This window comes from Lygodium microphyllum, chromosome 29 (genome assembly GCF_053477565.2).
Source record: "Lygodium microphyllum isolate KBCC chromosome 29, Lygodium_microphyllum_v1.1.10, whole genome shotgun sequence".
Taxonomy (NCBI): Eukaryota; Viridiplantae; Streptophyta; class Polypodiopsida; order Schizaeales; family Lygodiaceae; genus Lygodium; species Lygodium microphyllum.
The window spans coordinates 84,666,333-84,691,144 of NC_141163.1; the positions used below are offsets into that span (position 1 = coordinate 84,666,333).

Here is a 24,812-nt window from a genome sequence, read left to right on the forward strand (position 1 = left end):
GGAGGTCCAAACAAGGAAGCCTCAAGAGCAATATTTGATTAATAGAAAAAGATAATGGACATAAGTTTCTCCCAGCTTTATATGCCTCCCCTTCTCTACCACTAAGTACTATGCTTTATTACACTAAATTGGTTGTAGTTAGTGTGAAATGAATCTTGTTTGATGTAAGCATCCACACCTTGGAGTCTAATCCCTTTGTGAAATATGTGTATATATATAGGGCATTGGTAGATCATGAGGTTGACACTAGACAAAGTATTCAATTAGTTGTGTTGGAGAGAGATGTTGAATGGTTGTAGTGATACCTTATTAATGCTATGAGTTAGAGCCTCTTTTGGTGTTTTTTTGAGCTAATGTTGTGGTAAACCTATGGTATTTAAAGTTCTTTACATTCTTGACCATTATGATTCATCATCACCATGCAAAATATATACATATAGCTATTTTGTCTAATGACATTTAGGTATGGTTTAATGTATATTCATGTGAATATCTATTTGTGTTTAAATCACCTTACACACACACACACACACACACACACACACACACACACACACACACATACATACATACATTATGTCACAAATACTATTAACTTATAGTTTAGTGAAAGCAATTTATTTTCTTGGTGACAAGCATTTTTGCAAATTCTATTCTTGCTACATATTTTGGGCATGCTTTTAAGTTGTTCACATATTCTTTTGGTCATGCTAATGCAATGTTTGTAAAGAATTTATTCTTTAAAATAAAGTTTTTTGTCCAAGGTTAGCAAATTAGTACATAATGTTGATCTAAACTAGGTTGACATGTGTACTTAGGTTCAAGCCAAATTGTTTCACACAAAGAAATAGATAATAATCCATTTTTGCCATAGTAGGTTTGGTTCTTAATATTTCAAAGTAGTGGAATTGATCGATTCCTACTAACTCCAAAAGGTTAGATAGGGAATATAATGTTCTTACTTTCTCTTTGTCCAAGTGCTTGTTTTTTAATAGTTGGTAAGAGAGTGATTTTTTCTTTCTATTGCTTGAAAATCAAAGTTGAACACAAAATGTATTTTTTTTGAAATTGTGACTAGTCTATAAAATTGTTAAAATCAAATGAAGCTAAGACATTCAATTCATGGATGTCAAAAAACCAACAATTTTGTTGAAGGTTATTGAACATTTCATTGGAGTTTAAGCAACAAGAAATGTACTTTAAATATTTTTAAAAGTCATGGATAATCTAGAAACTGAAGGAATTGTACTTATTTATTTGAAGTCAAGAAGTGCATATTATATTATATACACAATTTTTAATGCTAAATTAAGTTTCTTCTCTTAAAAAATAGTGTTTTTTACATCTTGTTGGGTCTATATGGAAGTGTTTGTACCTTGTAATAGTTGCATTCTTCTTAAGCATCATGTTTTACTCCAACCTCCTAGCCATAATTAGCTATTGCCTCTATGTTGACCTCAAAATTATCCTTTTGATTATAATAGTAATGCATGGAGTAACTTATTCTATAAATTTTAACTATTTACGTTATGAATCATATTAATCTTAACTAGTTGAATTTACTTTAAGCTATATCTAGGCAAAATGAATATGCATGTTTTGAACTACGTATGAGAATGAAAAAATAACAACCAATTATGAATTATTTGATGATAGTTAACTAAGTAATTAAATAACTACATATATGACACACACACACACACACACACACACACACTCTCTCTCTCTCTCTCTCTCTCTCTCTCTCTCTCTCTCTCTCTTTCTCTCTCTCTCTATTGTGCAACAATATACACTATTTTAATAAGTGATTAGTTAATTTTGACTATGAAAGTATACACTAACTATACACACTCTCTGTAACTAACTTGTTAATTGACTACAATACTAGATGTGTCACTAAGTATTAACTATAACATGTATCAAATACTATAAAATACTATAAATAACTATATTACCTATCTAATAATACTAAATACCACTTGTTTTTTTAAAATAGTAGAAAGTGCACTATATTTCATTACATATAAACTACTTAAATAACTCTATGTGTGTGTGTGGCAATGCGGGGATTTTATTTTTGCGAGCTTTTATTTTTGGTCTTTTGCAATCAATCTTGTTTTCTCGAGCTTTTTTGTGCAATGTACCGATTCTATATTGAAATTTCTCTATGAAATATACCCCCATGCTTTGCATTTACATGAATGCACATCAACCAACGTGGCATATTCTCAATATAACCAACCAAAAATTAGTATAATATACATAACATATAGTCATAAGGTACTCTCTCTAGCACAAATCAAATATCCTAATGCATGCAATCACTTAGGCAAAGTCTCCTTAGTGCTAGCAAATATTTTTCAACATGATATATCAGCCACCCTCACTTGGGCTTCCACATGGAATTCAAGGCAAAGTAATGATAGAGAAAGAAAAACTAATATAATCACATGCCAACCACATCATTATGGGGACTTAGTGTTTCAAGCTTATGCAATCCTTTAGTTTTTTTCAGGCTTTTTAAAAAATGTTTCCATATGTAAATCTTTTGGTTAGCTTGTATCAAACAAACATAAATTGAGTCATCGCAAACTCTCATTGGGTGAAGGAATAGGAGTAATTGTGAAGGTGAAATTATTGAGCTTTTTGCAAATCTTAATTTTGGTGAAATACCCAAAGATATCACAAAGTATTGTTGGATGAAAGTGAAGGAAAATTTGTTTGCTAAATTTATAGAATAAGTGGTGTTTTTTGAAGCATATCAAGAGCTCATCATGCACATTTAATAAGAAAAACCACATGGCAAAAAATGTTTAACACTACTTTCTACGCAAACCTTAGAACTTCATGTGATATCAAAGTGTCCATACAAAAAAGAGAAATCTTTGCACACAAAACCATAGCTATAGTGATATTACTCTCACAAGATAAATGTCTAAAATATAGTGAAAGGCCTCAAGTCACATGTCCAAAGATAGAAGTGTTACTCATAAATTAGGACCTTCCTCCACATGTGATGCTTGAGAGGCACTCTTGTGTAGAAGGCCATCAATCTCCATGCAAAGGAAATGGTAACCATCCTCAACATTGACCTACACAAGGCCACCACATCCCACAATCACATCCAAGACATAATCACATCATGCTGTGAAGGTAGAGAGTGGGAATCAAGATGAGGCCGACTCAGAGACAAATCTAACTACCTCATGAGGAATCAGGTAACACAATGGAACTGAAGGTGGGACAGTTCTCCTCTTTGCATAAAAGTGAATGAGTACATCTTGCATTAGCCGTAGAGGCACTTTCCTTCCTAGTTGTTTGAAGTGTTTAGATTTTTGCCCCATCTTCCTTATCATTTTCACCACTATTAGCATTGTTATTTTTTAGCAGATCACTAGTGATATCATGCTCAACATTTGTCCCCGATAAAAAGCAAGCATTTAACTTAACTAAATTACAAGGAGACAAGTATGCAAAGAGAATAGATTAAGAATAGCATACATGTATCCTCTATCTTATCATTCAAGTTGTTGGAATCCTCTTCAACTTGTGCCTCAACACCAACAAAGTTGTTGGAGTCCTCTTCAACTTGTGGGCAAATTGTGAAACTTTTTGTTACTTCTTAGCTACACCTTGGTTAGTAGCAACAAAAGATTCCATTGTAGAGGTGTACCCAAAAAATCATATAGGCCCAATAAAAATGGATCTTAACGAGCCATAACTATAGAAATTGTTTTATATCTCAACATCTACCGATCATGATAAAAAATAATATGAAACAAGATATGGTCACCTAAAGAATTTAAAATTGCCTAAGACCTCTTACACGATTTGGACTTATAAATAGAGCCTCTTCTTAGCACATGCCTACATAATTTCAAATACATGATAATGAATCATAAGTTACAATTTCTTAGATGTAGGGATGATCTCTATTTTGATATTGTATATAGCATCAAAGCATCATATGTGTAAACATAAGCATATCATAATATCTAGCACGAGGTGAGATATTCTTAGGTAGTAAGTAAGATATTAAATGGTAACTTTGTGTGTGTGTGTGTGTGTGTGTGTGTGTGTGCGTGCGTGCACGTGTGTGCGCACCTTAACTCAAACACAAGAGTAAACTTATCATTCTTATACCGGTCTATCTCATTAATTATTAACTCCCATTGCAATTTTCACCACATGGTGTACAAATCCTCATCCATTACAACATTGGAGCCAAACCTATATTGATAAGTTCTTACATGCATCTTAAAATACATCTCAATTGGTTGTTACATTTGTAAGTTGGTGTCAGCTTGATGGATTGTCATTGGAGAAAAATTCACCTACATTTTGGTTTTGATTTCTTGAATCTTGCATTGAGTTAGTGAGAGGCTTTCTTCATCTCACAAGGCTATGCATCATCAAGCGCTTCAAGAAGGATCTTTATCGGGGGTATTCTACATCTCAAGGAGGCTTAATTTAACTACATCAAGCTTTATCAAAATATTATTTGGCTACTTTCCATCTCAAGAAGAGTTCCATAAAGGAAAAATCTATATTGACATTGAAGTATGTAATTACTGTGTTAATATCATTGTTCTTTCCAAACTAATTATGTTAAGAAATTTACCATATTTGATAAATGTTCTTTTGGAAACTCTACCATTGGATTTCCCAAATTGGAAGTTTGACTTGAATTTTCTCTTAGCCCCATTTGGCATTGGACTAAAAAGTAAGTAGTATTCTAAATCATCATGGAGTTATATTATGGAGCATTGCCAATCCGTGCATTTATGCCTATTTGAATTTTCTCTTAGCCCCATTTGGCATTGCACTAAAAAGCAAGTAGTATTCTAAATCATCATGGAGTTATATTATGCAGAGCATTGCCAATCCGTACATTTATGCCTATTTGATTTCTCTATCAATTTGGGGACATACTGTTAATTTCAATGTACTATTGACATCTACTAAATTTGTACAAGCAATGAACAATCACTATCATTCTGAATATAAGCTTTATGATGTTCTATACATCATTATGGTCTCTCAAGCTACTATAGGGCCACCATACGCATCAGCATGAACTAAAAGTAAAGTGTATTGCAATATCCTTGTTCATTGACATCATTTTGTAGAAGAACTTACTTTGGGATTGATATTGCACTTGTCCTCTCAAAATAACAACCCACATGGTAAGCTGTCTTCCATGGTAGAGATATTCCAAGCTACTTTGAGTAGTCTAGGGTACATTGACCCACAGGGAAATCTGTCTGCCATGGCATGGATCCTAGTAGTGGATGCCCCTAATTGCATCCCAAATATCATGGATTCTACTAAAAGTCTCAAATATGTCCACATGAAGACAAGGATTTTAGAAGGTTTCTTGATTTTCACCTTTCATACAACTATCCCCCTTGATCGACTCACTCTTTCTACACATCCTCCACCACCACAACAAGGAATAAGCAAAGCTATTGTTATAAAAATGCCATTGAAAGCTTAGGCTCATAATCCTAGGCCCACTTAAAGACCCATTGTACCACATCCACCACCTATTTTGTTGTGTCAACCCAAACTAGCCCCTTTCAATCAATTAGAAGTTGAGGACCATGAGGCTCAAGACTATGGTTGAAATGAGTATCCTGTGAAAAATGTAAAAGGACATGTCATGAACAACATGGGAAATCAACCCCACTTCACTGTCAAATGCCCCATAAGATTGCCCGTATTCGGCTACCAATGTTGCCTCACAACTTAGTTCACTGCCCCTACAACAATAGTGAATCCCATCCTTGTCAACAATTTTTGCACAAACCCAAGCCACTTGCAATGGGTGTGATATTGAGCATTTATTTTTCCAATGCCCTAACAAAACCCCTAATGCACCAACCATCATACCCTCCTTGAATATCTTTAGTACATAGCACATTAGCACTTCTCACGTGTGATTCAAAACCTTTAATCCCATCACAAGGCTCAGTGTAGTAGCACCACCTATAGGACAATCTTAAGGACCTACTACAATGAAGAAGGCTAAGCCTTGAAGGAAATCTAACACAAAGACAAAAAAAGAGAGTGCTATGCAGCATTACTTCAAACTTTGTCACCCTCCAAGTTCTAAGAGAGGATTCTAAAAGCCATGCTTCCATAAGCACAGCTCAAAATCCCCTTTTTGCTAGTGCCCAAACAAACCTCATCACTACCTAGCCCATTAAGACAAAGACTAATAACATGGCACTATACCCCTTGAAACTAACTGATAAGGAAATCAAGAAAGGAAAGGATACCATTACCTTAGTAAAAGAAACCCAAGAAACTTTAGAACCTCATTCCAAACCCATAGAAAATGCTTGGAACCTTAATGCAACACTCCATAAATCTCGTAATAGAGAGAATATGCTTCAAGTTCTAGATCAAATGCAAGATCAGCTAGATTATATCACCCTAGCCCAATGGAAACACTACAAATGATCAAATGATTGGAGCTAAACCAACAAAAAAGAGGATGGTAGCCCCCTATCATCCGCGTGCACGCAAATGATGGGGCTACTGCCCCTTCCTTTTATTTGTCCTTTTTTTGTAGTTCCATTAGTGCTATGATATTAGGGGACTAATATATCTAGCCCTACAAGAATGCCATTACTTTTATGTGAACTATTGAATACAATGTATATCTTTCGGGTTGAAAATTTCCCTATCATTGTATACTATTAGCAAAGCTAGAGGCAACAGACCAAATGTGTTGTCTATCTATCTTTGGCAAGGATTGCAAGCTCTTGAATAAGCGGCATTTGCATTGATGTTATTCTTATGTCTTCAACAACCAAGTATATCCATAAGACGTAAATTATACCCTCCTTGAGATAAAGAATACAAAGGTGCCTAATGTCATTAAAAAAAGGGAGCAACGCTCTGCATTGATTGGCTCTCTAACCTATATCTCCATGGTGCTAGAATCTGGTGAATTAGTTAAGAAAAAGAACCACTGTACTAATTAAAACACTAGTATAACTTGAAAGCACATATCCGCTCAAGAATTTCACACTAATCGTGGTGATCTTCGACTCATTTGTATTTCTTCAATGATTATGATAAGAAACAACAAAGTGTTTTGACTATTTTTTCTTTCTAGGCATTGCCATCCATCTTTTGCTATTGCAGATATTAGATGTATTGATAGAAGGACATTCGTACCTTGGCATGAGCTTGGCATACCTATCCTCATGCTAGGACCTCTCACGCATTCCTTTCGATATACTTGGGCTCCACAACTTTCCGTTTTTAGGCTACTTTCAATATTCCTTGGGGCTTATTAGTTTAGAGAGAGAGAGAGAGAGAGAGAGAGAGAGAGAGAGAGAGAGAGAGAGAGAGAGAGAGAGAGAGAGAGAGAGAGAGAGAGAGAGAGAGAGAGAGAGAGAGAGAGAGAGAGAGAGAGAGAGAGAGAGAGAGAGAGAGAGAGAGGTTAGGACTACCAAACTTGAACCAAAATTGTAAACAATTGTAGGGTGGATTGTTGATCATACAAAATTGACATATGCTGATGGGGGATCATTGATCCTACATAACTGAACTAATACTAGCATTTTAATTGAAAAGGTGGTTATTTGTCATTATCTAGTCCACTCATGCATGCCCACATACCAATATCTCAATGCTAGAATCTCATGAATTGGTGAAAGGGGTGAAATTTCTAACCCCAAGAGCCTCTACATTAATCGTAGCTTGCATGACACATCCATATTGGGAGAGAGGAACATTCATCATTAAATTTATTACTGTTTATTCATTAAACACAGACATACTAATAATCATTTTCTTGCTAGTTGCCTTTGTCTATCCATGCCATATATTAGAATACATCTTATCTAAGTATATTAGAAATACACTCACATGCCAAATCATCTCGATTCCTTTTCCAATCTCACATCAAACAACATTAACTAATGAGGACAATGCATATTTTGTGAGCAATCTTGTGGCAACAACAAGACTTTAGTGACATTACCACTAGCATTGTGGCTTCACTACTAGCCCAACATCAAGCCAGGTTACTTTGCCAATGAGGACATCACACCACTACTAATGTCACCGCCAACCTCATGGCTTCATCACTAGCCCAGCAACCAGGTTGCTTTGCAACAACAATGTCACACCACTAGCCTCCTGGTAGACCACCAATCAAAGGAGAGTCAAGCAAGAGCACATCCAACCTCTTGTTTAAGAATGCTAACCATGGTTTAAAAACCAAGGTTATGGTTGCATTGTTACATGGCATTGTTCAATGTCTACCAATATAAAATTAATTAAAATGTGATGGCTAGAAGAGAAACAACAAAATAAATTTCTCAAAAGGAAGACAAGTTCCTTGTTTACTGCAGTTCACAATAGAACCATGTTTAGTGCATTTTCCCTCTAGAATGTTATTTGATGGCAAGGTTACTAGTGAACCAAGTGAGTGATTGGGAAAACCTTTAGACATAGTAGGTTCACTATGTAAAAACCAAATATGGTATGTGTGTATGCTCCAAAAGACTTTTGGATTTGATACCATTTATAGCTCCAATGTTTGTCTACTTTTTACAATTCGAGTAGATTCGCATAAATCTCTTGTATATCCCCTATGCAAATCTACTTTCTGTAATTCCACTAGAATATAAGATCTATTCTATAACCCCATGTATATGTTTTCTTTCTATAATTCCACTAGAGCATTGAATCTCTTCTATTTCATGCATATTACATGCTCCAAGTTGAACCCCTAGGGCCTTCAGGTGGCTAACCACTTAGGGAGGGGGATCATGATAGGACATAACATGAGAGGAGGAGAAAGTGTTTTATAAATAACCATATGATTTCAAGCTAACCTTAAAATGACCCTAATAGAGGAGGCTCCATCATAGATTACTTCAATATCAAAATAAGAGCAAACTTAAGAGACTACAATGTCACAACTTCTTAGCATTTGATTAGCCAAAAGCAATCAAAAGTTACTTATGCGCATAGTTATGGTGCTGTCTAAATTATTTATACTTGGGTGACAAGTCTATGCAATGATAATCAAGTTTGAAGTTTTACTACCCATTTGTGTGAAGAGGGAAATTTGGTAAATAGCAAAATTTTGTCAATGGAATTTCTTACTTTTGTCAAAAGGGAAATGTTTTCTCTACCCTTGCTCTTTCCTTAATTGAAGAGCCATGAGTATGTGCCTTTACACACATGTTATTTGCACCTAAGTTTAATTGTATGTACTCAAGTAGATTTTGATGAAAGGTAATAATTGCAATCATGACTAGTTGCAATCATGACTAGCCTTCACACACACACACACACACACACACACACACACACACACACACACACACACACACACACACACACACACACACACACACACACACACACACACACACACACACACACACACACACACACACACACACACACACACACACACACACACACACACACACACACACACACACACACACACACACACACACACACACACACACACACACACACACACACACACAGAGTTACCATTGAATATCTTATTTATTACCTAAGAATATCTCACCTAGCACTAGATATTATGATATGCTCCTTTAAATACCTTATCTACCACACCTAAGAATATCTCACCTAGTGCTAGATATTATGATATGCTTATGTTTACACATATGATGCTTTGATGCTATGTACAATATCAAAATAGAGATCATCCCTACAGATAAGAAATTATAGCTTATGACTAATTATCATGTATTTAAAATTATGTAGACATGTGCTAAGAAGAGGCTCTATTTATAAGTCCAAATCGTATAAGAGGTCTTGGGCAATTTTAAATTCTATAGGTGACCATATCTTGTTTCATATTATTTTTTATCATGATCGGTAGATGTTGGGCCTATATGATTTTTTGGGTACACCTCTACAATGGAGTCTTTTGTTGCTACTAACCAAGGTGTAGCTAAGAAGTAACAAAAAGTTTCACAAATTGCCCACAAGTTGAAGAGGACTCCAACAACTTTGTTGGTGTTGAGGCACAAGTTGAAGAGGATTCCAACAACTTGAATGATAAGACATAGGCTACATGCATGCTATTCTTAATCTATTCTCTTTGCATACTTGTCTCCTTGTAATTTAGTTAAGTTAAATGCTTGCTTCTTTTTAGGGAAAAATGTTGAGCATGATATCACTAGTGATCCTCTAAAAAACAACAATGTTAATAGTGGTGAAAATGATAAGGAAGATGGGGCAAAAATCTAAACACTTCAAACAACTAGGAGGGAGAGTGCCTCTAAGGCTAACGCAAGATGTACTCGGTCACTTTTATGCAAAGAGGAGAATTGTTCCACCCTCAGTTCCATTGTGTCACTTGATTCCTCATGAGGTAGTTAGATTTGTCTCTAAGTCGGCCTCATCTCGATTCCCACTCTCTACCTTCACAGCATGATGTGATTATGTCTTGGATGTGATTGTGGGATGTGGTGGCCTTGTATAGGTCAATGTTGAGGATGGTTGCCATTTCCTTTGCATGGAGATTGATGGCCTACTACACAAGAGTGCCTCTCAAACATCACATGTGGTGGAGAAAGGTCCTAATTTATGAGGAACACTTCTATCTTTGGACATGTGACTTGAGTCCTTTCACTATATTTTAGACATTTATATTGTGAGAGTAATATCACTATAGCTATGGTTTTGTGTGCAAAGATTTATCTTTTTTGTATGGACACTTTGATATCACATGAAGTTCTAAGGTTTGCATAGAAAGAAGTCTTAAACATCTTTTGCCATGTGGTTTTGCTTATTAAATGTGCATGGCAAGCTCTTCATATGCTTCAAAAAACACCACTTATTCTATAAATTTAGCAGACAGATTCTCCTTCACTTTCATCCAATAATACTTTGTGATATCTTTGGGTATTTCACCAAAATTAAGATTTTGCAAAAAGCTCAATAATTTCACCTTCACAATTACTCCTATTCCTTCACCCAATGAGAGTTTGTGATGACTCAATTTATATTTGTTTGATACAAGCTAATCAAAAGATTTACATATGGAAACATTTTTTTAAAAACCTGAAAAAAACTAAACGATTGTAAAAGATCAAAACATTAAGTTCCCATAATGATGTGGTTGGCGTGTGATTATATTTGTTTTTCTTTCTGTATCATTACTTTGTCTTGAATTCCATGTGGAAGCCCAAGTGAGGGTGGTTGATATATCATGTTGAAAAATGTTTGCTCGCACTAAGGAGACTTTTCCTAAGTGATTGCATGCATTAGGATATTTGATTTTTGCTGGAGAGAGTGTTATATTGATAATATTCCATATTGGTTTTGTTTTCTTGATGTGTATTCATGTAAATGCAAAGCATGGGGGTATATTGCGTAGAAAAATTTATATATAGAATCGGTACATTGCATGAAAAAGCTAAAAAAACAGGATTGATTGCAAAAGATCGAAAATAAAAGCTCGTAAAAATAAAATCCCCCATGAGTCATGCGACACCTTTCATACTGCTATGAGTTCTTATCCCCCTTAGGGTGGTTTTAAATGTAATGATGTAGAGAGTGATCTATGGATGTGATAGAAGAAGTAAACAAGAAGAATATCGATGCATCGTGTACTTCTTATACATTGAATGTTAGAGGCAAAAATGGTGGTAATGGCGATAATAATCGTGGTGGAGACTCATAACTCAACATGGAAAAATCTTAATCTTGTGGGCAATTTCCCCGCAAGTCCTGTAGATGTAACTCCCCTTTCACAAATTTGGAGATGTTGGGCATGTAAGAAGGATATTGCTTCATGTAGCAGAGATTGACACTGAAGGAATGGAAGCAGACACTGTTTTTGCCACTCACTTTACGTGCTTCCTCTTAATGACTAGAGGAGGAGGAGAGCCATGATCTTCATGGATAGGTTCAAAATCCTCAATAGAAGGAGGGGGAACCATTAGAGGATTTTCAAGAGGTGGTAGAATTTCCTTTGCAAGGGCAAAGTATGCCATGAGAACATACAAATAAGAGCCATATGTGACATTAGTCACATTACCCCTAGTCACCCTCATAAAGTGTTGATCCATCTTAGCTACGAGAGAGGAACTCAAATTGCAAGATAATGCAAAGTCTAATGATCATAGCATTGTCCCTAGTAAGTCTAACATGAAGCTTGAAGAGATGGTGAATATAGTATAGATTGAGTATGATGATGACTATATCTTAGTTGCTTCATTTGTTGATGCTACTTAGTTGATCAATGCTTCATCTACTTACTCTCAGTATTGAGTGCTTGATTTGGGGGATTCTTTCCATATTACCCCACATCAAGATTGGTTTCATACTTATTGTAGGATTACAAGTTCTATGAGACTACCCTAAGTAAGCATATAAGACTACATTGTTTATAAAGGGTTCTCAGATTTGAAGCTTTATTGGATGGATGTTAAGACATATTTCTTACATGGGAACTTGCATAATGAGATTTATAAGTAGTAGCCTAAGGGATTTGCAAAGAAAGGTAGGGGACACATAGTGTGAAAATTGAAGAAGAGTCTTTATGGGCTTAAGCAACCACCTAGGGAGTGGTACCATAAGTTTTGTACTTTTATGCATTCGAAGGGGTGTTAATGCAATGATATGGATCCATATTTGTACAAGAAAAAGGCATGTTATGGTAGTGTTATTATTTTGGTGCTTTATGCTAAAGATGTGCTTATAGCTAGGGATGCTCATGCTAAGCTAGATGCTTTAAAGACATCTCAAGAAGAGCTTTGAGATGAATGACATGGAAAAGTCTCACATATACTTTGTATGCGCACTACACATAATCACTCTAAGGGACTTCTCTACTTGTCCTAGAATGAGTACATCCACAAAGTACTTAAGCAGTTTCATATGAAGAATGATAAGCTTATTGGTTGTCCTTTACCTTCTCATGTTAAGGTTAGTCAAGCCAATTGACTACAACTAGATAATGAGAGGGTTGAGATGACCAAGGTTGTGTATGCATCCGTACTGGGTAGTTTGATATATGCTATGATAGCCACTCGTCCTAACATATGCATTCGTAGTTTGATATATGACATGATAGCCACTCAGCTCCTAACATAGCATTTCTAGTGGGAGTTATGGCACGCTATATGGCTACACCTAGTAGGTGACATTGGGCGTTGTGAAGGATATCATGAGATACCTAAAAGGTACAATCAATTATGTGCATTTGCTATGGTAGCTAGAAAATAGGAGTCGTGGGTTACATAGACTCAAATTATGCATGACATACAGACAGTAGGAGGTCCACCTTTGGATATGTCTTTAGCTTTGCTAGAGGTGCTTTTTCTTGGATGTCCAGGGTGCAGAAATGCATGGCCTTATCTACTACATTGAGGTGGAGTACATTACAACCACTAAGGCTTGCAAAGGAGGCCCTATGGTTAGATTAAGACCTTGGTATTACTACTACTCCTACATTGCATTGAAATTCGATGAGTGCCATTTAGTTGGCCCGTAATCTAGGCTTACGTACAAAGCCTAAGCACATTGAGGTGCACTAACACTTCATCAAAGAAGTGGTAGAGAACAAGTCTATTGAGCTTGTCAAGATCTCAATTCATGAGGATCTTGCAGGTCTACTAAAGTAAAAGCCTCTCAAGGAAATAATTTTTCTTCCTTAGGAGGTTGATGGGCATATGATGAGATGATGTCTTTCCTCATCTTGTTGTAGTCTATGTACATGTTTTACTTTTCTCTTTTTTTTCCCCCTTTTACTCCTCATTAAGGTACATTCACCTTTAAGTGGGGGGTTGTTGGGGGTAAAGGCTCTTGTGTCTAGCTGCCCACATTTACTCACTGCACACTATATCCGCACACCTGTACATTGCAGGTGGTGGGCACCCATCAGTATCACTTCATTCTTTATTCTTTCAATCACTATTGAATAAGGGAAGGTCGGTCACACATTGTGACTATTGGAGTTCCCACATATTGTGTCTCTCTTGCTCTCTTGCTCCATCCGCCATAGCTCTTGCCTTGATCTTACTTACACTTGTGTGCTGCCACTTGGGCTCTACTTTTCAAGACTAAGATGTATTTGACATTTAGGAGGATTTTGCTAATTCAATTTAGCATTGTGTCAGTCTACAATGTATTTGGCTTATATCCAAGGTAATTTTCTACTAGAATGTTATGTGGTAAGTCATGCTACTACGTTATTGGAATATGCAGTAAGTCAAGGTACTCCCCCACTAAACCACTTATCTTACTTTGTACACAAAGAGTGTGAAACAAGAGGGAGTAAGTATTGACTTCTATACATAGCATATTCCTACATCATTTACCTGAAGAAATAGGCTTAGCTTTTCATAAATCCTACCGAATATTACGAATCTTAAGTGAAAGAGTTGCATGATAGATTAGATCCACTCATCTGTATGATGGGGTTATTGGGTTTTCATTCTTTGGCTTTGCGCCTACTCACCTAACATGTTTTAGTTGTTTTATTACTACAACACCAAGCATAATATACGCCTTCCTTCATTGTGCCTTAATATAGGTTTCTTAAAGCAATTTTGCTTAACAATCAATAACACACAAATAGTTCTTTTCTAATAACTAAATAGACCTTTCACTAACATAGTTATCTTCATAAAATGTCAATACTAGTCCAAAAAGAATTGACAACCTAGGATTTAACCTCTCATTCCATGATTGTGTGCGTCCCAAGGAACCAAAACATCATCGTAACTAGGCAATAAGGCATTGAGCTAGCTAGTTATGCTCCTTGAACCTAACAGCCAACCCTTCTGTTGCTTTGAAGGACATATCACATGAGGATTGGGCTATAGTCACTAGCTACCTCATACACTTGATGTTAGGTGTCTTTATTATTTAAAAAATATACACTTAATAGCTTCATTTACTCCCAGTGACCACATGGTCCATCCCTCATGGTTGTTCTATTCCAAGGCAAGGGTATGAGAATGTGCAACAAAAGAAGATCATGAACATGAAGAGAGAAGGGAAGAGAGAGAGAAGATTCCATGGAAATTCATGTCTTGATTGCTTCCCAAACTAACATGCACTACACACTTTTTGCATTTCATTAACCTTGAAGCTTGGTAGACCTATAACAACATTATTTGATTGCATTTTTTGCAACTTTTTGCATTTATATGACCAGTACATCTATGCCAAATAAAATCACTTCATTGCCCCTTGCATATATTGCAAAACTTTTATAGGCATATGCACATCCAATGTGAACATTTTTCCAAACACTTGCATTTTGTAACCAATGTACAATTATTTTGAGGGTCCTTAACAAAAACAACCATGTTGGTTGAATTTCACCTATAAACCATGACCAACTGTTTGACCTAAAGAAATAAGATTATTGGTAGAGTGAAAGCATAGTTAGATAGTAGTACCAAAAAGAAGTGTCATTGATACTACTTTTAGCATTGAATTAGATTTATTCTTAAGAATTTAAAAAATGGAATTTTAAGTAGTACTTTTTTATATAATGGTCTGTTTAAGCACTTTCAAATTTTCCAATAAGTCCTTAAAAGGCAGTTTACAAACTATAATTATTTTTAATTTCTCCCTAAGTAGAAAAATGGTACCACCTTACCATGGTTTTACAATGTAATTTTTGGGACATGCAATATGTTACTCGTATACTTTCTCTTCCCATCATGCATAGACAAGGAAACTTTCACAAAATGTGCAAAAGGATGGACCAAATCATCATGTATTTCCATATAACCTAGTTTTTTGGGCACATGCATCTCATTATACCAATTCTTATGATGCTCACATGATTTGATAAACTTCAATCCACATACCATATGTCATAGTTTTTACAATTTATATTTTGTGCCCATCATATACTATATAATAACAAATAGACATTCATCATCTCTTTTAGAAATATATGCATAAGTACCATATTGCATATGCCCATAGTTTGCACCACTTTTTTTACATTATTCCTTTGTCCTTTTGTGATCTACCTCTACCCTTATAGTTCACTCTTCCTCTTGTATGTCTTGTATCTCTACTATGACTTGCATATTCCACAATTGATTGATTCTTGTTATATTGCTTGATAACCACTTCCTTTTCCTGTACCACATCCTCTTTGAGATCACTCCCTACCTCTACTTCTTGAATCTAAGTAGAAGGCTTGTCTATGTTCTCATGTGCATCTTTATTTTTCTCCACTATTTTCTTGCATTCTCATCTCCTCAATAATTCTACGAAGTCTATAAAAATGCCTTGTAGTAACCTTGCAAGTACAAAAAAGAGGCAAAACAATCTCAAAGGGCCAAATTAATCGTGGAAAAGCCCTTATGAGTTTATTTGCAAAATTGAACACCCTCTCTATACTCATCAACTTTTGTCTCAATTGGAGATCGAGATCGAAGTTGTACTCATAGCCCTACTTAAACAATAAACCCTAGAAGAAATAGAGCAAACTATCTTCTTACATGTGCTTGCTTGCCTTCTCAATCTTCTAACATGAAAAGCTTCATTTTGCTTAACTTATACTGATACCATGACAAAAGATAAAGAATAGATACTCTTTTGTATTGTGCACACAAAAGAACCTCACTTTCACTTGCTCACTCTCTCACATAGAGATGGAGGCAAACTATAGTAGCTATTTTTTGCTACTATTGCTATTGTTGTTGTTGTTGTTGCTATTACTACTACTACTATCACCACTACTATTGTTGCTATTATTGTTGTGCTACTGTTGATACTCGTATTGTTATTGCTGCTATGTTGCTATTACTACTCCTCGTCATTCTCCTTTTCCCCTTCTGTCTCAATCATCCAAGATAGGGTTAGAAGGTGTACTTGTAGCCTTGCTTATACAAGAAACTACTGCTTCTACTACTCATGCATAGAATGGGATTTTTGGCACCTTTGTCTTGTTGCTTGTCACTCACTCACATGGCATATTTTACTTGTTTGCCCAGTACCATACTATGTTTACTGAACACATTTTTTTGTTGCATCCTTACAAGTTTCTTAAAGTAATTTTCCTTACCAAACCAATAATGTATAGATAATCCCTTTCTAGCAATTGAATGCACACTAATCCCATTAACATAATTTTCTTTACAAAACAACAATCCCATTAACAAATACAATCCACTAATAATCTTGAATTCATGCTTCCAATTTGCAAGTAGGTGTGTCATATGGAACCCCGAATCTCATCCTAGGCAATCAACAAGATGTTGAGCTAATTGATTTTCCCCCCTAGACCTAACACTCAATCCTTCTACTTCTTTGAGGAATGTCACACACTAGGGTTGGGCTATATTTCCCACCTACCTCATTTCCTCAAATTTAGTAGCTCAATTCACTCCCATCAATGGCACAAGTTTTACATTTGATGGTCATTCCACCCCAAAGCTAGAGGGAGACATTTAATACATCACATCATTACTAATGGTCCTCCTTGGCTATACAAGCACATGGGAGGAGTCAATAGGGAAGCAAGAAAGAAACAATCTCAGAACATAACAAAACAACTTAGCAATGCATCTCTTTATCTTATGAAAACATCCCTTTACCAAGCAATATTTTTCTTACTTTACTTAATATTAATTCAAACCTAGGCTATGCTAATTGAATGCTGTGCTACATGGATTAATTCATTCAAATGAGATAGGTTGACAACCTCCATGCTTGGATTTAACTCCTTGTTACCCACCATGACTGTAGTAGCAATGGCACTCGAACATTTGTGTGTATTTATGTACCCTCCTTTATAAGCAAGCATATACTTGCTTAGATTGGTGTGGAATGGGAAGACTTTGAAAAAGAGCCACACGAATCTTAGTAGAGCTTCCAAAAAACAATTAAAAAAAGAGAGATGAAAACTTTGACTTCTTTTCTTCTTGGCCTTTTGTATTTGGACTCTCAAGATCTCATCCCTCAAGGCTCTTGAGGCATGAACTATACTTGCAAGACACTTGGGCCTGAGAAAGACGTGTTACAATTAGCCCCCACATGTCCTTTATATAGATTTTGAGTAGAAGCTCTAAGGACAATAAAAGCTAAGGTCAATTTTTGAGGGGAAGGAAAAGTAAGGATTGGTCTTTCAAAAGAGTCCAAAAAGCTTTTAAAAATTAATCATCAACACATTTTATCTTTCAAAATTCATACAATTGGGACATAACTTGAAATGATCATAATCTTCAATCAAGAACTTGGACTTAGGAATAAATTGAAGTGTCAAAATCCTAACAGAAAGTTCTATGATGGCATTTCCTCATATCAAGTAAATTAATTTTGAAGAAGCTAACATTTAGTCTCCATATTTTTACCATCGAGAACTTTCACCAATATCCAAAAGAAAAGGCCTTCAAAATCTCCAAACATCATCATTCTAGGAAACAACTCATGTGCAACAAAGTTTGCAACAACCTTGAGAATTTCTATTAAGATAACAATGTCAGAAGGAGAATGGTGGGTACATTACATTCTCATTTGTGCATTTGTAGAAAGTTTTAGCCAAGCTTAATACAAGTAGGCTACCTTTGATTTTGTAGAAATGTCTAAATCCCAATCAATATATATTCATTAAGGTTGGATCTATTAATATGATTGAATACAATGTACTAATAGTGATATATTAGGTTAGAGGTTTAAGCAAGCAAGTTGTGATGTTGCAAAAGGATATATTACAAGCTAGCAAGTCTTTCAATCACATTAGATGGGACCATCTATTGTACTAATGGAGAAAATGTGGTTTGGCAAAATAACATTCATAATAATGTTCTCTTAGTTGAAAATGTTCTTCTCAACATTTCATAGATGGAGCTTTGCTTCCTCCCCCTCTCGTTGACTAGTTGGCTGGGCAAAGTTTGCCCCTTGAAAACCTATTTTGTTTATGATTAGCATGCATTCCATGTTCCAAATACTCAAGTTCTAAATCCCCATCAATGAAAACATTACTTGTATATCGATGATCAATAATGCATTGAATGCCCGAACAACAAATGATTGGGGTAGCTTTTCAAATAAGCAAATAGTGCATTTATATGGGACAAAGGGAAAGTAACACTTTTGATCACAATAGATGAAACTATGTTTATTAATAGGAAAAATGTGCTTCAATAGGAAGAAATCTGTTTTATTGTATAGTTAAAGCTACCTACTCTCAACCTTTTTGAAGATGGAGCTTTAATTGTTCCATTTGTAGTTGAAAAGTCAATTAAACAAGATCTCCCCCATATCCCTTAAGTCTCAATGCTCAATATATCATTAGTTATGCGCACTTTGGATCATTTGGAGTACAATGGAAAGCAACAAATAGGGGTTTACCAATTATCTTCAAATGATTCTCAAGGAAAGCTTCTCCAATATTATCAAGGCTCTTCAAGCCATTTAGTTGTATGGGGAGGTTGCAAGATTCATTATTAACTAGCTTGAGTCTTGTGATTAGTCTTGAAAGACAATTTTTTGAACCTATGTTGGAAGGATCAATTTATTAAGAGGGGTTTCATCTTTAAATATCTTCCTCTCTCTTGGGGGCTAGAGATATCACCTTAGAAAAATCTTGGATGTTAAATGAATTGAGTGAAGCTTGTGCTTGAGCCAACATGGCCTAACTTTTTCATAATCATCAAGGAATGGGATGTTTTGTAGCTTTTTTCTTTTACATGCCAATGTATATTCATGGTCAAAGAAGTACATCAAGGAATGTGATGTTTTGATTAGAAGCATATGGTGGACAAGGAGAGATTATGATGGATGCCTTGTTCTTGTTGGGTTTTACTTATGTGAAAGTTGAGAAGGTTTATGGAGAATTAGACGTTTTTGAATTAGACAACATTTACATATAACAGTCTGCCCTCTTTTCACTTCGAGCTTAAATTATATCTAAACTTTTAATACCTCTCTCTCTCTCTCTCTCTCTCTCTCTCTCTCTCTCTCTCTCAAACATGAACTCTCAATATGTATACCGTTCTCTCTTAGGTCCTTTTAGAACTCAAGAAGCCACTAGTTTTTCAATTTCTTGAAAGGCCCATGGTCAAATGTACTTGCATTTTACGTATGAAATATAAATCATGTTAAGTTTAGAAAATCATGCAATTGCAAAAATCTTTCAAACTTGTGTTTGTTCTTGTTGGTTTACCTCCAAATTTGAGGAGATTCATCAATGAGTGCTATCATGCCTACCATAAATCGAAAGCATAACCTCTCCCATATCATGGAGGGATAGAAAATGTTGAGGTGGAAGTGCCACAACAATTAGGTATGCAACCTCATATTCAACAAGAGAGACAATTGGGACAACCATGTTCTCAAGTTGAATACATATATAGATGATCTAGGAGGGTCTCTAGACCTCCACAAAGGTATAGTTTCATAATTTTGCAACTTGTAGGGAACCTTCACATTATGAGGATGCTGTGTGAAAAAAAATACCCACAAGAGGAAGAATGCTACACAATCAAAGAAGGTTTCTTTGTTCAAGAAAGCAGTTTGAAAGTTATTTCATTGCCTAATAGTAGGCATGCATCTTTATGCAAATGGACTTACAAGCAAAAAATTTAACCATCTAACGCATTGCTAAAGTATAAGCCAAGATTAGCCAAGCACTGTAAGTATAAAGGGGACAAACTGGAATGAGATATATTTTCTGGTAATCTTTGATTGTGTAGATGAAACCAACACAAAGAAGCGTAGATTATAAGAAGTCAATAGTAAGACTTGTTTTCACATGATGTGCAATTTCACAAGCCTATTGATTACAATCATACACAACCTTGTCTGTCTATCACTACTCGCTATGGATATCTAAAAACATAATTGAAAACCTATACAAGATTTCCAGGGTTTGCCTCTTGAGGCCTAATCCAATGGATATCACAATTGGTGGACTTACAAGAATTGGTCAGTTATATTAAGGGTGCTGCTAATACAGTTTTGGAGGCCCTAATAATACTGGGACTAGTGCTTCTTGTTTGATAGTCATGGACAGTGGGGTAGACAACTTTGCTATATATGAAATATCTATTTTTTGGATATAAATATATTCCTGACCTTTTCAAATTAAAAACCTGACTTTTAAAAATGACTCTCTAAAAAATCACACAACTACAATTACAGTGAGTTTATCTTATCAAGCATAGAGCCTTCTGTTCTAAAATGTAGATGTTTGCTTCATTCAAGGATCGAGACTATGGCTTCTGTGAAGGTTTGCATGAATGTCTCTCTCTCCCCCCACCCCTCCCCCCAAAATGCAGCACATTAAAGAAATAATAAAAGACAAACTGCAACTCCACAATGGTTCAGACAAACCAACTCTGCAAACTAGAAAAAAAGAAAACACACACACATACACACAAACTGGCTCTGGACAGAACATGGAAAGCATAAACCATGCTTAACATCAACTACTGTACAGAAGCCAGCCTTTGAAAAGCCACAGAAGATTTACAATTGCAAAAGGCCTGCAAGTTTACAGGATTGATCTGGGTATGACAATCTCAGCAATGTTCTTATGCCAGGGGTCAGCAATGTGGGTGAAGAGGTTCTCCAGCGGTCCTGTACCTGGGTAAGCAGCTGCTTGGACAGAGAAACCAACAAAAGCAAGCAGTGCAAGTCTTCCTGCAAAACAAATTGGATAGCTCTCAATCACTAAGCATGAATGACAGTCTCCAATCAAAGAGCTATAACAAAAAAATACCAGAAATTGGCATGTTCCAGAGAAGTTGGGCATGAACTTATCACTGGCTGCATGCGAGTAAAGACTACACTTCATACTCTAGCCTCACTTAGACCATAACTTCATAAGAAAAAGCCAGTGATGACTTTGATAGGACATAACAATGTAAGATGATAATGCAGGATGATGTTGACAGACAGTCCCTATAAATGCACATGGTCAACCTGGCCAGACAAGTCTGCTAATAAGGGCTCACAACATTTGCATCCTATCACTACCTTCCCAGACCAAGAGATGACAGACAAGAAATCTACACACCTGCTGACATAGAGTACACCAGAATTCTGTCCAAGGGATAGGCTAAAACTGAGAAGTTAAAAGGGCTATATAATCTATGATAGTTCCCCTCTTTACAGGCATGTTCTTACCAGAAAAAGTCTTCAGCTTCATAGGGATTTCAATGAGTGGTTTTCAGGGTGAGTGCACAAAAACCTGTGCGTGACCAACTAAGAGACCTCCATAGGCAGTTCATTCTAGACATGTGGCAGATAGCTTGGTTGGCATTCAGCAGAACATTTGGGTTAAAGACTGCCCCTTACCATTCTTGATTTCCTTGACTTTGTATTCCTGAAATTTGGCTGGGTCCTTTGAGAAGCCGAGAGGGTCAAATGGCCCCCCAGGGTACTTCCTCTTCTCTGGGTCTGGTTCTTCATTTCTCTTAGCCTCAACAAAGGCAATGGCAAAGAACTCTACAGCAAGAATGATGGGGAGAGTACCCCATGGCACAGGCACTCCCAAGTACGTAGCTTGTCCACCTGGAGTAGCCGCCCACTTCTGTGCGTCCACCCAGTTACCCAGACCAAGGGCCTCTGGAATCAGTACTCCGGGCTGCAAGTAAAAGCCAAAGAAAATACTTGATAATCAGGCAGAACAGCAGAAAGCAGCCCCTCGAGAAGCAAAAAATGGAAGGAAATCACTAAAGCAAGAAACAGGGTGTACTACTTTTGCATTAATATACTACTTCACAGCACAAAATTTCTAGCTACTACAAAACATTGATCCTTTGTCTCTGACTGGCTTTCTAATATTTGAAATCTGTAATGACATAAAGACAAAGAACTTGTTCAAAGAGCAAGTTTCACACACAGACTCATGTACGTAGATTCTGTCAGAGGTCAGAGTGTGTGGACATGTTTACCTCAGAAGAATCAGGAACAAGAAAACACATGGTCAGAAAACAAATGTTAACTGCGAAAAATCTTCCAATACCTTGTAGCATAAAACAATGTTACACAAATGCAGCATTGGTAAGGTTGGAACAATCCCTGCACAATGCTGCATCAGTGTGATGATGCTCAACAGTTTTTTTGCACCGCAAAGAAATTACAGATGAGCACAAACAGCAAACACCATTTCACAGATTCTATAGGATAATCATATCAAGGTTGGTAGAAGCATCGGCAAGAGACCAGTAAGAAGAACAAGCATGTGTATCATTTGTGGACCTAGACGGTTGGTGGCAACAGCATGATTCTATTTGATGTCCTTTCAGAACATTTCACAAGAGAGAGTTTGCAAAAACGCAATCCAAATTTTCAAAAGTTCACATCAGCAACATGATATATTACAAGCGAGAACCCGTAAAAGCTCAAACCGACATTTCGAAAGATTAGCAATCAGCAAGCAATCCTGTAATGAGCGATATCTCGTTCTACTGTTGCAATCATCCATAACTCTCAACTCACCACAGCAAGCATGGCCCATCGGCAGTGAATGAGCTCCGACTCCTTGTATCTTTCGTAATTCTCTGGCAGTTCAGCCAACCCCAAGGGATCGAACCCAAAATCTCTGCACGAAGAGCAAAATGAGCACAGAAATCTTCCAATCGAGGGGCGGATGGAAGGATATTCCAGCATGTGCACATGAATAAAACTTCGAAGGCAGAAATGCAGGTCTATCGTGCTAGTATTATCTTCTCAGCGTACAGTGTAACTTGGATAGGTTGTATTTGATAGGCTAGATAATGCTGGGATACATTCATTAGCTATATTGGCCAACATTTGTTAAAGGAACGATTGAGCCACCCTGGATACCGACCTAAGACAGACGAATTGGAGATGGATTCGACTGCAGTGGCTACTACTAATACAAGTGATGGGATGACCTGGGGTAGATTTCAGCTTACCCGGGAGAAGAGCCGTCTAGATATGGCGGACGGGGCTGTCCGGGCAGCCACTCTGCGGACATAGAGAGCTTAGAGCCATTGGAGGCGCAGAGCAGGCGAGCTCCGTTACTGCTGCTGCATCCAGAGAGGAAAGACGACTTGCCGGACACTGCCGCAGGCAGAGCGGAAGAGATGTGAGAGAGGGACAAGGTGGCGTTCGCCATGGCAGCAACAAGGACCCCCCCTTCTCCTGCAGCAACAAGACACAGAGGCAGAACAAGAAGAGAAGAAGATACAGGTGAGGAAAAGACAGTCAGAACCCAAAGCAAAGGAGGAAGGGAGAGAGGGAGAGTGTGTGATGAAGAGTTCAGCCAATGGAATGGTATCAAAGAAGATTTTGAAAGGAGGAGAGGCTTCCCAGCCATGAAAATTACCTGCCATTTTCCCCATTTGTTTCTATTTGCATTATTTATTTTTGGCTGGGGGATATTTGAAGAGTTCCCATTGGTTGCATGCTTGTAAGACCTCCACCTCATTGGACAACTCTCACCCTCCTTTGTTAGGACATATAGGGCCTGGTCACGCGTTGGTTCCTAAGAGGGCCTTTGCACACTAGTGTTGCCCTAAGACCCGGTTCACACTAGGGTTGTGGACAAAGGATCACTCAATATCTCTATCGTCTGGCAAAATCTAAACTATTCACTTAATTGTTCACACTTGATTGCCTAGCCTAATGGTTAACACTTCCCTCTTTATGCATGAGCACATGCCTTCACGTCTTGCTTGCAAAAGTAGCCGCAAAGGAGGTGCATTTTATTACTATGGCAAGTGTGCGAAACCCGAATAAGCTCTTCGAGGTCAACTTGGTCTATTTTCACAACGGCATTTCATCCATTCCACACACCTCCATAGATCATCTGCGATCTACAGATTTTGCCTAATTTGGTGAAC

General features: G+C 36.8%; 1 protein-coding gene across 1 annotated transcript; it reads right to left on the reverse strand.

Annotated features, from left to right (window-relative positions):
• Positions 1 to 21,319: 21,319 nt before the first annotated feature.
• On the reverse strand, positions 21,320 to 24,244 carry LOC148010862 (chlorophyll a-b binding protein 6, chloroplastic-like). The gene is made up of 4 exons (XM_087671662.1): positions 23,883 to 24,244; positions 23,443 to 23,545; positions 22,297 to 22,585; positions 21,320 to 21,639 (listed from the first exon to the last, which is right to left on the reverse strand). The coding sequence occupies exons 1-4, from the start codon at positions 24,083 to 24,085 to the stop codon at positions 21,491 to 21,493; spliced, it is 744 nt and encodes a 247-aa protein (XP_087527788.1). The 5' UTR covers positions 24,086 to 24,244; the 3' UTR covers positions 21,320 to 21,490.
• Positions 24,245 to 24,812: the final 568 nt, after the last annotated feature.

Coding starts and splice junctions, on each gene's coding strand:
- LOC148010862 (XM_087671662.1), bottom strand. CDS start 24,085: ATGGCGAACGCCACCTTGTCCCTCTCTCACATCTCTTCCGCTCTGCCT. Junction 23,546..23,882: donor CTAGACGGCTCTTCTCCCGG/GTAAGCTGAAAT, acceptor CTCTTCGTGCAG/AGATTTTGGGTTCGATCCCT. Junction 22,586..23,442: donor GATGGGCCATGCTTGCTGTG/GTGAGTTGAGAG, acceptor TTTTACTTGCAG/CCCGGAGTACTGATTCCAGA.